Consider the following 16,276-nt stretch of genomic DNA (forward strand, 5'->3'; position numbering starts at 1 on the left):
TTTAAGATCGAATAATAATTTTTAAAGTGCATTTGGATTTTTATGGTAGCCCAACAACAAACCATCCACTGTACCAGCTGCACCTACAGGAGGGGTGAGGAGGTTTTGTAGCCGGTCAATCAGCAAATGACAAACTTGGACCATTATAAACCAGCTAGAAACCGGCTTCCATTGCGTGTGTAGTGATTTATCCTGATTGTCTCCTAATTTCACAACAAATATCTGGCTCATATGATTCATAGCCTACAGTTTTTTATGTTTGATTATGTTTTATTCTACCTAAAGTAGGACTACATTTTATAATACAAATCCTAATGTGATTATAGAGTCTTTGTTAAATACTTTTTGAAGTTAAATACCTTTTAATGGTGAATGGAGGGAAATTGTCAATGCTTAAAGTATATAGAGACATGCAAAAATGTAGCTTTTATGCAAAAATATGCAGATTTGCACATAGGATGTGCATTTAAAAAAATATCATTCTTTGGGATAATCTGATTTCAAATCTTCAAGTTGGTGTGCATGTAATGTCGGTCAGTACTTTATTGCTACTGTAAATCCCAATAAGTTAGGGTAACTCAAGTTCAAAAATTAATCCTAATGAGTACTGTAAACTTAATCCATTTGAGTAAACAAAGCTATTTGAGCACAGTAAATCCAATAAATGAAGAGAACTCAAACCAACAGAGTACTGTAAAACCCAATAAGTTAAGGCAACTCAAACCATTTGAGGAAACGCATTGCTACAAACCATTTGAGTTAAAAATGTATCTATATGAGTTCTGTGAACTTACTCAATTTAAGTTGAAGTAATGAGGTATTTAATGAACACATTGCATTTAGTCATTTAGCAGACGCTTTTATCCAAAGCGACTTACAAATGAGGACAAGAAAGCAATTTACACAACTATAAGAGCAACAATGAATAAGTGCTGTAGACAAGTTTCAGGTGTGTAAAGTGTAAGAAGCAAAGCAAAGTTTTTTTGTTTTTTTGTTTGTTTTGTTTTTAGTACAGTTAGCGGTGGAGCCAAAGAGGCAATTGCAGATTAGGAAGGGACATGGAGACTAAATAGTTGAGTTTTTAGTCGTTTCTTGAAGACAACAAGGGACTCTGCCATTCTGATGCAGTTAGGAAGTTCATTTTACCAACTAGGCAGATTCGGGAGTTCGCGAAAGTGATTTCTTCCCTCTTTGGGATGGAACCCTGAGGCGGCGTTCATTCACAGAACGCAAGTTTCTGGAGGGCACATAAATCTGCAGAAGTGAGAGCAGATAAGAAGGAGCAAAGCCAGAGGTCGCTTTGTAAGCAAACATCAGAGCTTTGAATTTGATGCAAGCAGCAACTGGCAGCCAGTGCAAACGGATGAGTAGCGGAGTGACGTGCTCTTTTAGGTTCATTAAAGACCACTCGTGCTGCTGCGTTCTGAATTAGCTTAAGAGGTTTGATAGAGTTAGCTGGAAGCCTGGCTAGTAGAGAGTTGCAATAGTCCAGTCTGAAGAGAACAAGAGCTTGAACAATGAGCTGCATGTTTAGATAGGAAAGGGTCGGACCTTTCTGATGTTATAGAGTGCGAATCTACAAGATTGAGCAGTTCTAGAAATGTGGTCAGAGAAGTTTAGTTGGTCATCAATCGTTACTCCAAGGCTTTTCAACATTTTATATGCAGTAATGGTTGCCCCATCCATCTGGATTGAAAAGTTATGGTGTAGAGTCGAGTTGGCAGAAACTTCAAGCATTTCTGTTTTTGTGAGGTTAAGCTGAAGATGATGATCTTTCATCCAGTGTGAAATGTCTGACAGGCAGGCAGAGATGCGAGCTGGAACCGAGGGATCATCAGGGTAAAAAGAGAGGTATAGCTGGGTATCATCAGCATAGCAGTGGTAGGAAAATCCATATTTCTGGATGAATGATCCTAAAGATGTCGTGTAGATGGAGAAGATAAGTGGCCCAAGAACAGAGCCCTGAGGTACCCCATTACCTTCAACGCGGAGTTCAAAACTCTTTTCAAATACGTAGAATTAACTTTCAGTAAAATTTGAGTTAACTACACTCATTTCATTTGATAAAGTTGACTGTTGGGTTTTACAGTGTGCATAAAATTCACAGACATGCCAAAATGTAGCATTTATGCACAAATATGCAGATGTAGACATAATATGTGCCTTTTAAAAATTGGGATAATCTGATTTCAAATCTTCAAGTTGGTGTGCATGTAATGTCTGTCAGTCCTTTATTGCTACTGTAAAACCCAATAGGTTAAGGTAACTCAAACCATTTGAGGAAACCGTCAGCAACAATCCTTTTAAGTTCAAAAACTAATCCTAATGAGTACTGTGAACTTAATCCATTCGAGTAAATGAAACAACCTGAACACAGTAAAACCCAATAAATGAAGAGAACTCAAACTAGCTGAGTACTGTAAAACCAAGTTAAGGCAACTCAAACCGTCTGAGGATACGGATTGCTACAAATCATTTCAGTTAAAAATCTATTCTACGCAAGTACTGTGAACTTACTCCATTTAAGTTGAAGTTATGAGGTATTTAATTGACTTATTACCTTCAACGCTGAGTTCAAAACTCTTTTCAAATGTGTAGAATTCACTTTCAGTCAATTTTGAGTTAACTACACTCATTTCATTTGATGAAGTTGACTGTTGAGCTTTGCAGTGTATGCATGACAATAAAACTATTAATAATATGAGTTTAAAGTTTAAATTATAAACATTTAATAATATTATTAATATATATTTAAAAGGGAAAACACACACACACAAAAAAGACAGTCCAACTGGGTTTTAAAAAATCTTTATGTGGCAACAAATAATCCCACATATATCATTTACATGGTAACTGCTGTCACCACAGAAGTTACTGAGTGCTTTTATTTACAAGAGAAAGTGACTAAAGATAATAAATGTTACATTTTCGTATTCTTTCCTTTTTATTCCTACCCATAGGGTAATAGGTCCACAGTACCTTTGAGTGCATTCAAAAAAACACACAAACCTAGGTTAACACTTTTCAGTTTCCTAAATCATACAAAACTGGATATACAGTTCAAACACAGATAAACAATGCAAAGGGTCACAATGTTACAGAGCTACAAGATCTCTAAAATTCTTCCAGCGTCGCCCCGGGGCAATTCTGCATTTGCGTAAAATGAGAAATCGCACTTTTACATTCGCATGCACCAAGGACTGACACAAGTGGCCCCATTTGTTTGCACTCCTATGACTTTAGCAATCTGGCAGCCAACAGGCCGTTCAGAGAAGAAATTATTAAGGCATTTCTTCCTGGTGCTGAAAACATGCAAACCAGAAAAGCAGCACACTTTGATGTTGACAGGAATTGAAAGAAGAACAAAAAAAAACAGTGGTGTCGTTAGCAGATCATTGTTTGACGTCAAACTCTCAGCCTGTGGTAAAACAACACCACAAGATGCGTATGTTTTTACATTATGTGCATTGAGAGAGAAATTATAAACATGTGGGGAAAGGCACACCTGGGACACTTCCTTTTAGGTGGGATATTTTAAAACAGAAAAATGTTTAACCCTTTATATCACAGGTGTCAAATTCAGTTCCTGAAGGGCCTCAGCTTTGCACAGTTTAACCCTAATTAAGCACACCTGATTAAACTACTTGAGTCCTTCATGCTTGTTTGAAACCTACAGGTTAGTGTGTTTAATTAGGGTTGGAACTAAACTGTACAGAGCTGCGGCCCTCCAGGACTGGATTTGACATCTGTGCTGTATATCATTGAAATATGCAGTGCTACTGTAGTGTTACTGGGGGTTATTACAAAACTTTATGCTTAAATTATATTTGAATCAATGTCAAAGTTACTATGTATGGTTATTCAAACTGATAAAGGCTTAATGTGGCTTCAAGAATTCGAAAACTTGATTAAAATATATATATGCAGTGCTCAGCACATATAAGTACACCCCTCACAAATCTATCTGTTAAATTCGTATTTTAATAGGAAGCTACATAATATTATATTTGTGCATATACATTACATTAGTCAGTACTGAAGCCAAATCTGGAGCTTATCTAACAATATAACTTATAATAACGGTTCAAAAACTAGTACACCCAAATTTATGTTATAGAAAAATATTTTTAAAATATAGTCAAAAAATGTAGTTGAAATTTAGTTGGCTGTAATTTTTTTGTAGTATTTTGCTTGAATTTAATTGTATGATTTTTCAATTTCTGAATATGTTTGATGACTAAAATATTATTTTAATAAGTATATCGGTTTAATTAATCTGTTTTGTTTAAATGCACCAAAATACATTGCCTATATTCACTGAAAAGTGGATAAAATATTCATTTTCAAAATGGGGTGTTCTCAAAAATATGCTGAGCACTGTATATGAAGACCAAATTTAGTATACAGATTGTTACAAATATTTGAAGAAAATGGACCCAGAATATGAACACAGCATTCAAACTGCATGCTAAACATGTATTGCACGTTTCCTTCATAGAAAGCCTTTAAAAACATGGCTTAATGCAGCAAAAAGGGATATTAGAGGACCAAATTCAGAATCAAGTATATTAATATTTAAAAAAATGACTTTCTTAATGCAATAATCCACATTAAGTGCTCCTTTTTCCAATATATTTGCCTTAGGTGAGGAAAAAACTTTAGGTTTTTGCATATTTATTCTGGGTTCATCTGCTTGTCTATACATCAAATATATTTCTATAAAGTGTATAGCAAATTTGGTCTTATATAGTTGAAATCAGAATTACTAACCCCCCTTTGAATTTTTTTTCTTTGTCAATAATTCCCAAATGATGTTTATCAGAGCAAGGGAAATTTTCACAGTATGTCTAATAATATTTTTTCTTCTGTAGAAAGTCTTATTTGTTTTATTTCGGCTAGAATAAAAGCAGTTTTTAATTTTTTAAACACCATTTTAAGGTCAAAATTATTTTTTCTGATAGTCTACAGAACAAACCATCGTTATAAAATAACTCGTCTAATTACCCTATCCTGCCTAGTTAACCTAATTAACCTAGTTAAGCCTTTAAATGCCACTTTAAGCTGTATAGAAGTGTCTTTAAAAATATTTAGTCAAATATTATGTACTGTGTTCATGGCAAAGATAAAATAAATCAGTTATTTTAAATGAGTTATTAAAACTATTATGTTTAGAAATGTGTTAAAAAAATTCTTCTCTCCGTTAAACAGAAGTTGGAGGAAAAAATAAACAGGGCGACTAATAATTCTGACTTCAACTGTATATATGCATCACTTCTTTAAAGCATTAAGCCAAATTAAGCATTTTCTTTCTTATATGGGAGAAAAATATTTAACGGGCAATTTAACATGTTCTGTTCGTTCTGTGTTAATCTTTGCATAGAATGTATATTTAATTAAAAGTATACCAAATTTAGACTTTATAAATAACTTAAATCATTCAGTCGTTTTTTAGGATGTCCCGTTTTCTCTCACAATGATTGTGAATCAACTTTCATTGGCAGCTTTGCACTGTAAACACTGACCACACCAATAAAAACACCGTTGCCATTCTCAGATACATTCTCTGTAATGTGTTAAATATGGACCACCGCTGGTTTATCATTTTGCCCATCCGGTCGTGGCCTCCCCGTTAATATAGGCGAATCCTGGAAAGTGTTGTGCGTGCTCGTATTCAGAGTTCCTGCGTGGGGCAAGGGGCGAGTACATGTCTCCGGTGGAGTAGCGGGATGCGTGGACGGTGGGACTGGAGTAACAGCTGTTGGCAGAGGGCACATCGGGCCATCGAGGGGTCACTGGACTGGAGTGTAGGAGAGGAGAGCCGCTCATTAGACACGACTCCATTCTGGACATCTGACTGTTGAGCGGATACTATAAACACACACACACACACAGACAAAGAGAGACAAGTAAGGACCAGCATTCATAAATCAGACGAGGCTCATGTTGTGCAGTTTGTAAATAAATCATCCACTATGAGCCGTGTTTGTGTGAATGAAGCAATGTGTATGAAGTAGAGTACCCTTATAAATCAATGAATAGGCTCTCTGTATTTTAGTATATTGCATTTCTTAGGAATTATGCAATATTATAGATTTTATTTATTATCATATTAACTAAAAAGTGAGTTTAATCACTTATAATAACAACTTAAATAACAAATAATAAAAACATTCACATGCATAACTTAATAGTAGTAGAAGTAGTAATTATTATCAACATCCTTAGTAGTAGCAGTAGGTGTTACCGTAGTAACATCACAATTTATTTTCATTATTTATGATTAATTATTTAAAAAATATCATCATTCATACATTCATTTTCAGCTTAGTCCCTTTATTAATCAGGGGTCACTACAGCGGAATGAACCACCAACTATTCCAGCTTATGTTTTGAGCAGCAGATGCCCTTCCAGCTGCACCCCAGTACAGGGAAACACCCATACACTCCCATTCACACACGCACTCTACAGCCATTTTAGTTCATCCAATTCACCTATAGCGCATGTCTTTGGCCTCTGGGGGAAACTAAAGCACACGAAGGAAACCCATCCGAACACGGGGAGAACATGCAAACTCCATAGAGAAATGCCAACTGGCCCAGCAGGGAGGGACTTGAACCAGTTACCTTCTTGCAGTGAGGCAACAGTGCTACGTTAAGGCAACTCAAACCATTTGCTACAACCATTTGAGTTACAAAAACTAATCTATATGAGTACTGTGAACTTTCTCCATTTAAGTTAAAGTAATGAGGTATTTAATGAACTCATTACCTTCAACACTAAGTTCAAAACTGTTTTCGAATCAGTAGAAGTAACTTATAGCACATTTTGATTTAACCACTCATTTCATTTGATAAAGTTGACTGTTGGGTTTTACAGTGTATAATTAGATTATATAAGACAGTGAGTTAGTGAGTATTATAATCGTATTAGTAATTGTATTCAGATTAAAAGCTGAAAGAAATGAACTACACACTATGTATACATTCCCAGTGTTATGTTTTCCATCATATATATATATTTCTTTTTTTTTTTTTTTTTCAAAAGCCTAACCAAAAACTGAGGGAATTCATAATGATTTGTATATTTGTTTTCCTATAAACAAGAGAAAGTTAACAGCACTATTTCCTATAACTTGACCCAGCAAAGGTATTTTTGTTGCTGTGGGTAACAGACCAAAAACAAAATTGTCATGTCAGCTCAAGATATGCGTCCATATAAAACTCTCTGTTCCTTCAACATAATCTTCATCTGTCTCCTCTCCACTGCCTCCTCTCAAACAAAGCATGGACATTGTATCCCTTTTTAAGTTGTCGGAAAATAAGTGGAAGTAAAAATCTAAAAGCGCTCTCAAAATAGAAACTGTCCACAGTCAGAGCTTTTATGAACGGTTGCGGCACGGAAAAAGAAAGTCAGGCGAGGTCAGAGAGCGCGATGTGTTGCTTATGACCTCTTGTTCATGCAAAGAAAAGAGACCATTGAATAACAATATTTTAGTAAACACGCTTTTCCGCCTGGATCTCCGGCCTTTAGTTGTGTTATCTACGACGGCCATTGAGTAGAGATTGAATGTTTGTGGGTCTGTTGGCTCTGGTTGGTCTACCTACTGTACCCTTGAGTCTGCATTGACTATTTCTGATACTCTGAGGCTCTGATGACGAACCAGAGAACTCTCGACTGGAAGTTACACGCTTTTATTTAAAAACAAAATACTGGTCTGTAGTTTGGGTTCATTATGTTGTTTTTTTGCATTTTTATTAATGGATAGTTCCCTCAGAAAATTCAATTCTGTCATCATTTTGTCATCCTCCACTTGTTCCAAACCTGTATGAATTTCTTTTTTTCTGTTGAAGACAAGGGAAGACACTGCAGACTCATAAAGCAGCAGCCATTGACTTCCAGAGTATTTTTTCGTGCTAAAGATTTCAATGGCTGCTGAGTCAACAATGAATTTTTCAGTTTTGAGTGAACTATCCTTTTAAAGAAAATATTCTGCTCATCACGACTGCATTTATTTGATCCAAAATACAGTAAAAAAACATATTCACTACATCCAATACTACATCCAATAAGAAACAGTAATAATTTTTCAACATAGTTTTAATTCATTCATTCATTTTCTTTACGGCTTAGTCCCTTTATTAATCTGTAGTTGCTACAGTGGAATGAACCGCCAACTAATCCAGCATATGTTTTACACAGCGGATGCCCTTCCAGCTGCAACACATCCCTGAGAAACATCCACGCACACACACACTCATTCACACTCATACCAAATTCATCTATACCAAATGTCTTTGGACTTGTGGGGGAACCGGAGCACCTGGATGAAACTCACACAAATATGGAGAGAAACATGCAAACTCCACACAGAAATGCCAACTGACCTAGCCGAGGCTCGAACCAGCAACCTTCTTGCTGTGAGGCAATCGTTCTACCCACTGCGCCACCGTGCAGCCAACAACAGTTTTCTATTAACTTATATTTAAACATTTTTTAAATAGTACTGATATCAGAAGCATACTGTATGTGACACAGGCTCTCTTCTCTTCACCTTCAACCCAAACAGATTAATTCAACTTTTGACAAGCACCATAAAAACTACTTCACTGAAGTTCATCCAAAAATAAATTCAGCTGTTAATTTACTCCCTCAGGTCATTCAAAATGCCAATGGCTTATATTCTTCAGTAGAGAATTTTAACACAGGCTCATTGGAAATATGCACTTCAGCCTACATTTTTGTGAAACTGCACAAAATATACTTAAATACAGGTCTGACTGCAGTTTATAGGTAAAATGACCAGTACAGGGCAGTATGACGGCAACTAGGCCTGTCACAATAATTAGTTTATGGACTTATCGCACAACACATGGACATGACCTCAATTATTTTTGGTGATGCAATATACTGTATATCGCCCATACATAAAACAATTCTAGTAAGATTTTAGCTGACTACAACCTCTCCATCTCTATAGTAGGTTTTAGTATGGTCAAAAAAGCACTATAGTATTTACTATAAATGACTATAGTATATTTTCATGTGGGTGCCTGCAAATCTGTTAGCAGATATCTCAGCCTCAGTTACTCTTTACCTTTCACTTTTGTGTTACCATTTATTATTAATTATTTAGGATATGGGTTTTACATTATGATTCCAGTGCCTAATAATTAAATTGTTCAAATGACAAATCAAATATTCTTACGAGTAAAATATGATCTGTTCTTTGGAAGAGTGTACTTGCATTGTGATGATACTATATTGTCTTTCTGGCATTATATGATGAGTGGCATAAAATGGTCTTAAAATGGCAATATTATAATTAAATCATAAAATATTTTGGTGCAATATATCATCCAACAAAAAATAGATATTGTGACAGGCCTATTGACAACAAACAGCATTTGTTCCTTTTCACACTAATGATATTTGCAGGGGCATATTATCAACAAACTTCAACAAACTATTATAGTGTTCTTTGCACAACATTAAATAAATACCAAAAGGCATTTAAATATGGAATTGCCTCAACTATCTATCATCTATATCTATCTACTGCCGAGCATTTGAGTCAGGTGAACCAATGTAAAATCAAGGTAAAACTATGTGATCACAGTGCGCTTTTCTCTTACATTTGCTTATAAAAACATGCTTCTATTGGAATTAGAAAAGGGTTTGGATCAGCGGTTTTCTGGTCTAAGATATCTGGGTCACACTTTACAATAAGGTTCATTAGTTAATGTTAATTAATGCATTTACTAACATGAACAAACAATGAACAATACATCTACTACTGTATTTGTTCATGTTAGTTAACGTTAGTTCATGAAAATACAGTAGTTCATTGTTAGTTCATGTTAACTCATGGTGCATTAACTAATGTTAACAAGCATGGACTTGATGTTATTAATGCATTAGTAAATGTTCAATTATGATTAATAAATGCTGTACATGTGTTGTTCATGATTAGTTAATCTTAGTAAAAGCATTAACTAATGAACCTTATTGTAAAGTGTTACCAATATCTGTACAACAAGCCCTGCCTTCTCATTTGACACACAAGGTTCATGAATCTTTCTGGTAAAGACCTGATCTGAATCAGGGGCTCTATTTTGACGATCCATGCGCAAAGTGCAAAGCGCAGGGCTCAAATGGATTCAGGGCGTGTCAGAATCCACTTTTGCTAATATAAGGACGGAAAAATCCGCTTTGCGCCGTGGCGCATGGTCTAAAAGGGTTGAGCTTATTTTCTTAACGAGTTATAGGTGTGTTTTGAGAATAAACTAATCAGAGTCTCATCTCTTATTCCCTTTAAGAGTGAGTTGCGTCGTGCCATGGTGCATTTGCTATTGACAGTTTGTTTGCTATTTCACTTTGTAAGTGAAAAAACTGAGCATTTCACTAGCAAGAAAACAGTTAAACAGAGCATCTGCAACGCGAGAATGAGAGATAAGGCCTCTCATTATCTACTTTCACTTTCGCTCTCGTGGATAGGGAAACCTTGTATGCACAGACATCAATTAGACTTTAAATATTTAATTACGTTTATTAAGCGCAAAGATTTGTTTCAAAACTATTTCTAAATTCAGTTCTAATTTTCAGCAAACAAATAAATAAACAATAATAACAAAGTGTGCTCAAAAAACTGAGTTATATCCAAATACACATGCTGTGACCTGACAGGTGGGCAAATCTAAGCTTGTTTTTAATAAAACAAATATAAATATGCATATAATAAATAATACTGCTAATAATAACATTAAACAAAAGCAAATTGTCACGAATAAACTGTAAAAGCCCCCAAGATGAAGGAGGCATGAAAGTATGCTTTTTTATTTATTATTTATGTAATCTAGAAAATAATGTGTTTTGTAATATTTTAATCCTTTATATTTATATCCTATATATATATATCCTTATTTTATCCTATATATCTCCCTAATGTTTTAATTATTTTTCATATGTAAAGATATTTGCGTATTGCTCTACATCTTGTGTGTATTAAGCAATGTGTAAGCGAGGCGCACAACTAACGTGCTCTGCGCTGGACAATAGACCGGCTTTGTTCTGGTCTATTGAAAAATATATTATAGTTTCTTAAAATAGCAACGTGCCAGCAATGCGCCTCAGAACACCTTCTTTTTTAGACCAGAACGCCTATGGGGGCACATATGAGCGCAAAACAACAAAACGACTCTTGCGCCAAGCTGAAACTAGCAAACAACAATTGCATCGTGCCTTGCGCCACATTGTGCTGGGAGTATGTTAGGCCCAAGGTGTGTTATAAGATATAAAAATGTGCAAGGTGGGGGATCCTAAGTACTGGAATTGGGAACACAGAAATGCAGACAGCGCCTTCTAGTGGAATTGTTATCAGAAATTTGAAAAAAAAAGTACCCAGAGCAACGTATTTTATGCTTTGCAAAAATGTTGGCTGAGGCATCTATTTCCAATGATTTCTAGTTTTTAACTGAAAGCATGAAACTATTATACAATGCTAATACAGCCCAGGCAAATACAATTAATATCGGTGGCCCCTGAAGTATATAATTTAAAGTAATAATTTTATAAATAGCGTTCAGTTTTTTTGCACTGATTGAATGTTTCGCATCATAAAACCTAAATATATCAAATATATATTATAATAAATATAATATAAATATAATAACAGAAGACACAATTTTATCAATATTGTTTTGCCAGTCAATATTGTTTTGCCAGTATACAGTTTTAGACTGTCGAAGAGCTGTAACCTTTTTCCTATTCATAAATCACCAAGGTTTCAAATTTATTTCAAAACAGAAAAATTCACCTATAACCTTGGATGGAAAATAAATTAACAAAAGATTTCCATTTTGGGGTGAGATATCCATTTAAAGTTAGATTTTTTGGTCAGCATCTAAACTAACATGTTAAACAATCAACTGAGTGTAAAATAATTTGTACAGTTGCTTACAAAAATGAATTTTTCACACACTGAATAAACATGAACATCACTGAATTACTCATGCTCAATTCAAATGCGCACAAAAATAACTAACTACATGCACTAAACACCATTACACTAGTCCATTACACTAGTTCAGTACTATTCCTAAGACTACAGTATACTTATAAAGTTGTATCCATTTTTAAATAAATGTAAATTGATTTTTTTTTTTTTTGCTGCATTTTGATATTTTTCATCAGACCTTAACCTAAAGATTTCAATAGACTTTTAACAAAGACAATTAAGGGAGCCTATTCATCTCTGTTCTCATTCAGAACTGAATACGCTTTAAATGCATATGCTAAAAGACCAGTATTTGGGATCAGGAGGAGTTCAGCCTGTTACCCCAGTGAGTGCTGTGCTACATTACACAAGCATTGTTGATCCATAAACCTCTGTGGATAACAGTTAGTGGAACAGTTCAGATGCTAATGACTGTAATACATCAAGCACCATTCACATTCACACCGGTATTCTTCTCTCAGTTACAAACCCTGTAAGAGACATGGATGGAATACACTTCCCCTCCAAATACTGGGCAATACGCACCTCTTTCCATCTGATATTAGGTTACTTTCTTATTTTTTAAATTCTGGCCGAATTTAAAATAAATAAATGATTTTATTTATTTATTTTAAATAAATAAATAAATAAATAAATAAATAAATAAATAAATAAATAAATAAATAAAATATAATAACATATTTGGAAAAACCAATAAAATTAAACAACAACCGTCTCATAAGTTTTATTTCTAAACGTCGGAATCTTTTCAGTTCTCCCAAGCTAATACGCATACGCACTGGAAATTAACGAGATCACGACATCTTATTTTTTACACATTATCATGCTCTGAATAATGATCATCTAATCATGCTGGTCTTCTGAAGTAACCCACAACTTGGTCTAGATGGTGAATCTCCTTGACAGCCACTCTTTGATTACAAGTTTGTGGGCGTTTGAGTAGTTGCTATCATGTGAAGTGCGTTTGACAGGATGGACTGTACCTCGCGTTAGTTTCATATAGACTACAAAGCCAAAATGCTTTTTTTAAGTGCACTTGGTTCATTTAACTTAAAAGTTAGGCCGAATTGATCGCGTTGCATAATTTGACATCACACACACTCTTAGAAAAATTTAAAGGCATAGATAACGCAAAAATGACTATTCTCTCCTCATTTAGTCATTCTCCACTAGTTCCAAACCAGTTTCTTCTGTTGACCACAGATTAAGATACACTGAATAATGTAAAAAAATAAATAAATATTGACGTCCAGAGCATTTTTTTGTATATAAATGCAAATACAAGCTTTATTCCAACATTCTTCAAAATATCTTGGTTTGTGTTTAACAGAAGAATAATACAATGCACAAGTGCACAAATGATAAGAACCAATTGAGTGTGAGTAAATGATGAGGACAATTCCATTTTGGCGTGAACTACCCCTTTATTGTGTTGCTTGTGATAACTAACGTTCGAACTGAAACGTTCGTTCATTCATTGTCCTTCAGCTCAGTCCTTTATTTATCAGGGGTCACCACAGCGGAATGAACCTCCAACTATTCCAGGACATGTTTTATGCAGCGGATGCACTTCTAGCCGCAACCTGTTACTGGGAATCACACATATACTCTTACATTCACACACACACTCATACACTACAGCCAATTTAGTTTACTCGATTCACCTATAGCGCATGTCTATGGACTGTGGGGGAAACCAGAGCACCTGGAGGAAACCCATGCGAACATGGGGAGAACATGCAAACTCCACACAGAAATGCCAACTGGCCTAGCTGGATCTTAAACCAGCGACCTTCTTTCTGTTACGCCCCATTCACACGGGGCGTCAGCGTCAACGCTTCCCATTCACGTTGAATGGGTGACGTCAGGCATTGCCGAACTGTATTGTGGATCCAACGGCGCCGCTTCAGAGGCATTGCTCGCTACAGAAGTTGGGACTAGCTCAACTTTTCAAGCGTTGACGAAAGTGTCAGCGAATCAGATCAATGTATGCAAATACACCAGCTAGACAGTGGCCTATTGCTGACTGAATTTCATTGGCTGACGCTGCTATGACGATCGATTTAGCCCCAACTTCAGACACGCCTTCAGTCAAGTGTTGACGCTGAAGCCCAATGTGAATGAGGTGTAAGGCAACTGTGCTAACCACTGAGCCACTGTGCTGCCCCATAACTATATTCACTTTTATAATATTTTACAAATACTCCAGAAATTGCCACAATCTAATAAACTATGAAGTTTTTTGATCATTTTGATAGAGGATTCTGACCTGTGCGGAGGTGCGGTGGTATGAGGAATAATGCAGAGGAGTGGGCAGCCCTGCTTCATGGGTTAAACTGGAGTATTGACTCTGAATGGCATGATGGTGCTGGTTTGCGTAGCTGCTGTAATTATAGCTGCCAGTGTACCTGAGGAAAATCAAAGAACATAACTTTAATAACATTTCAGAATCAGCACAATATTTAATCTCTCATCATTCATTGGCGCTTACCCGTGCTCATCCCGATGTGGGTAAACTGGCATCCGGTGTGCGGAGGATGATCCGTGTAACGCAGGTCCGCCTCTCATGCAGGACAGCTGGGATCCGGGCTCGGTTGGGCTGCCGCCTGAAGTTGTCACTGTGTATGTAAGGGACCAGGTATATGACTGAACAGCTCCTGGCACATACACAGACATACATATACAGAAAAACGTGTTTGGAGTGTTAATTGAGTGCTCTTACTGTGGGATACAGGTTTAATGGATGCATGGAATGGGGCCGTGCCAGCTGAATGTAATACTGTGATGTGAGATATGAGGTTTAGCATGGTTCTAACATTATTTACCTGTTGTGGCTGATATGCTGGTGTACTCCGGAGACTGGGCTGAATTGGGGGACCCTACTGCCGGTACGCCCACCGAGTGAACAGATTTGGCAGGAGAGTAGGGTCCAGGTGACGTAGATGTTGGAGTGGAGCTCATCAGCATCAGCTCTTCTCCAGTATCTGCTGGAAGAGTCCAAGACAAATTGTGTGTGTTGACGTCAGTTAAGACAACTTTTGCACCTGTTAGCTTTAATTGTGGGGAAAACTGGATAATTTTGAGCTTTTGTCAGCTAATTTCATCTTCTGGGTTTAAAATGATTTTTGGGGCGGGATCAAAATCGGTGACGTAATGCCAAACTGCAAGTGGAGTGATGACGCATCGGTTTCCTATGAGAAGACAAGACACACAGACCTGCCAGTGCCAAGCTGTGAGACCCTATGTTGGTCACTGGGTGAGACCACGTTCACGGACCCATGACACACAGTATTTAGCCGTTCATGAAGGGTCGTATGTGTTTGTTACCATGATCCACGGGGTTTGTTGCATGTTTTCTCCCACTATCCTGTCAGGGCCGATACAGCAAAGCTGTTAGTGTGCAGCAAGCATTTTTGTTGGAAGAGCAGTATGAGTATGGTGGAGAATGGTGAACTCTGTCTTTTATCAGTGGAGTTTGTTCACATTTAGACACATCGCCGTGCTGCTGCGTTCGCTTAAATCCTCCAGAGTCTGCATTCAGACCCGGGGATTGAGGGAGAAGTCCTCATTTATAGTGTTTATATGAACACCATTATCTTTATAATGATATAAATTGTGGTTATGTGTATGAAATTACGAATAACAAATGTAGCAGGGCATTAAATTACTATTTATTTCTTTGCATTTTAACTTTGTAATCTATAAAATCATGCGTCTCCTTATGGTTTGTGTCTTATTTTGTGAGCTAACTGATAACAGTTGTTTGCTCCCCTCCTTCTCCCCAGCTCTGCTGGCCACGCCCACTCCTGCCTCTGCTTAAAAAGCTCCGCGCCCATTATGATGCATTTTTTGAAAAAATTCTGAGGTAGACTTGAACCAAAAGTGGGGGGTTTCATGGCCCTTTAAAAAAGATCATATTGTTTGTTCAGGATCCTAGTGCAAGGTGCCACAGCAGACGTCTCAACGTCAAACCACTCTCTTAACCAGATGCCAGAATTCAGGTCAATCAAAAAGGAAATGCTGAACAACATCTACCTGAAAAAATCAACAGCAAACCTTACTTGCATATAACAGAGTGGTTGAAGCTGAATTGTCACGTATCTATAATAAGGTTATAAATGTGTGAGTTGCATGTATGATGGATTTGACAATTATTATAGTCCTTATATGTTTTTAAATCCAGCAGTTTTTTTGAACCTTTAGACTACATAAAACGTTGTGGCTGATTGTGGTATAATTGGGATTTACTGAATACATGCATA

At 36.4% G+C, this 16,276-nt stretch overlaps 1 protein-coding gene across 4 annotated transcripts in view; it reads right to left on the reverse strand.

The window, feature by feature from the left end:
- Positions 1 to 2,792: 2,792 nt before the first annotated feature.
- rfx4 (regulatory factor X, 4) overlaps positions 2,793 to 16,276 on the reverse strand; it is a 40,408-nt gene continuing 26,924 nt past the window's right edge. The window contains exons 15-18 of one of the 4 annotated variants that reach the window (XM_087291835.1): positions 14,840 to 14,998; positions 14,506 to 14,632; positions 14,284 to 14,422; positions 2,793 to 5,868 (exon numbers count right to left, since the gene is read on the reverse strand). In XM_087291835.1, the coding sequence (XP_087147961.1) occupies positions 5,599 to 5,868; positions 14,284 to 14,422; positions 14,506 to 14,632; positions 14,840 to 14,998 (695 nt within the window). In that variant the 3' untranslated portion in view covers positions 2,793 to 5,598. 4 annotated transcript variants of the gene reach the window in all.

This window comes from Danio rerio, chromosome 18 (assembly GCF_052040795.2).
Source record: "Danio rerio strain M-AB ecotype USA chromosome 18, GRCz13ab, whole genome shotgun sequence".
In the NCBI taxonomy this organism is placed as follows: Eukaryota; Metazoa; Chordata; class Actinopteri; order Cypriniformes; family Danionidae; genus Danio; species Danio rerio.